The 2056-nt window shown below is 39.1% G+C and overlaps 1 protein-coding gene across 2 annotated transcripts in view; it reads right to left on the bottom strand.

Annotated features, from left to right (window-relative positions):
* LOC109821294 overlaps positions 1-2050 on the bottom strand; it is a 7443-nt gene extending 5393 nt beyond the window's left edge. For both annotated transcript variants that reach the window (XR_002241963.1, XM_020387509.1), the window contains exons 1-2: positions 1713-2050; positions 912-1143 (exon numbers count right to left, since the gene is read on the bottom strand). Coding sequence is in view for 1 of the 2 variants with exons in the window: in XM_020387509.1 (XP_020243098.1) it covers positions 912-1143; positions 1713-1802 (322 nt within the window). In the remaining variant the exon portion in view is untranslated. The remainder of the gene's footprint in view (positions 1-911; positions 1144-1712) is intronic.

Below are 2056 nucleotides of genomic sequence, written 5' to 3'. Positions count from 1 at the left end.
TACATTCATAGCTTCAAATGGAAATACATCGTTAAATGCTTTTGTTAGAAACCAACTATGTATAGCGAACAGAGAAAGTCCATTGAACCACCATCCAATTTGTATTCCAGAAAAACATTGACGTAGCAAATCTATGTGCCGCTTGCTGAAGACAGCATTCGCACAACTCGTGGACCAGAGAGAAGTTATAAACATCAGGGATAAATAGTTCAAAAAAAAGTGTAAGTATAGACAGGCGGAATATGACATGTAAAGAGAGGCATCAACCTCCAGTGAAAAGAGTTTCTTGTTTTACCCTTAGCCATGAAGCCAAGTAACTCCAGTTTGTTTCAGATGAACATCAAAGACAAAAGGACATAGAAGGCGAGGTTGCACATAAGCAGCCTTTGCTGTACTAAAAAATCAAACGAACCCAATATTTGTATGGAATATAGAGTTGGAGTGGTTTTTAAGAATTTGAACTTCAAAGATAACCAACACTCTGAAACCTAGCAAGAGTTAAATCTAGCACTTGAAAATTTTCTTGCTCCTGATTGGACAATTAAATTTAAGGAGTACAAGTTTCTAACAAAGGGAATAACCAAATCCATCACTAGGGCAGCCAGCAGTATCTGACAGACACATGAAATGATATAAACATTAAAGACACATTCAACGGTTAAGGACCTTTGTAGATGTTCAATGCATGACCCCAAGCCACATAACCATAAGAATTGTTCTCCCTGGGAAGTTGAGAATTATCTACTTTATTTGATGCACTGTACATGATAACTATACGTATCCATGATGGCACAAACACGAATGCACATCCAAATGCAACAAACGTACAAATATCAGCATTACATATTCGCAAAAAGAAATATGAACAACAAAATACTATGTAAAAAGAGGAAGGGAATATAACTACTCACTCTTAAGACCATAAATCAAGTCTGGGTTCACACTAAAAGTCGAACTAGGCGACACAACGAGGTGATTATCAACTGGCTTATACAAAACCAAAGCTCTCTCCTCATTCAAAGGAATCTGCTCCAAGTCCAAATCCACAATTTCAGCACCAGCTACTTCTTGCGGCATTTGATTCTCAAATGGTAAAGGAACTGTTTGGTCTTCTTCTTCCATAATAGGAGGCAATTCAGCATCCTAAAGCATAACAATCAGCTACACATGTTACTAACTTTTGATGTAATCAAAATTTATCACAGGAAAAAAAAATACTAATCCCCACAAATCCCTAACATTGGCTTATCTACAATTGGGTAAGCTTCACTCATTTAAACCCTCACGAGTAGTTATCACCCCTCACTGTTTTATTAGCGCCTCGCTCCCGTCAGTGCATAAGGCAGGGGGGCTTATCTGCAATTTACCCTTCTCAAAGTGAGGATTCAGTGATGGTAAGTGCTACTGAAGGTATAGATGAGGGCGTTATCAGAAATTTTCCCCATGGAATTTGATTAAACGGCATCAAGAACTGAAGAAAATGTTTGAAGCATCCACTTAAGTAGCCAGAAAGAAGGATTTGAAAAAGTCCAACTCTAATTTCTATCTATAAATGTAAATCCCTTTACTTTCGCTGAATAATCCCACCAAAAGGACAAAAATAAACGCTAAATCCCTTTACTTTCGCTGAATAATCCCACCAAAAGGACAAAAATAAACGCATAAAATTTAGGGAAAAACTCAAAATAGATGGATAAAGATTCAAAATTTACCAGCCTCCGAATCTTTCTCGCCGGGGAATTGAGTGAGAACTCGGAGAATTCATCGTAAACCTCCTCCAGATCCTTCCTCTTCGTCTTCATCAGCGTTTCTGATCATCATACGGTTGATACACCAAGCCCTGTCTAGCGTCTACCCGTAGAAGTAGTATCTGCAAATAGCAAAACATTCGGGGGGTGTTATGCGCAAATCTTCTTGCCTCATCCACTTAAAAAAGGGAAATAGAAAACAAGAGGTCGGGGCTCAGAGTGAACTCTCGGCAGCAGAAAAAAAAATCCGAAAACATGATGGCCGCTATTTGGCTGCAGGGCAAGGCGCTTGGCCCTGGCCGACGCTG

This window comes from Asparagus officinalis, chromosome 1, assembly GCF_001876935.1.
Source record: "Asparagus officinalis chromosome 1, Aspof.V1, whole genome shotgun sequence".
NCBI classification, from domain to species: Eukaryota; Viridiplantae; Streptophyta; class Magnoliopsida; order Asparagales; family Asparagaceae; genus Asparagus; species Asparagus officinalis.
Note: the sequence above shows the minus strand (reverse complement) of the source record. Positions and strands in the feature narration are given on the sequence as shown.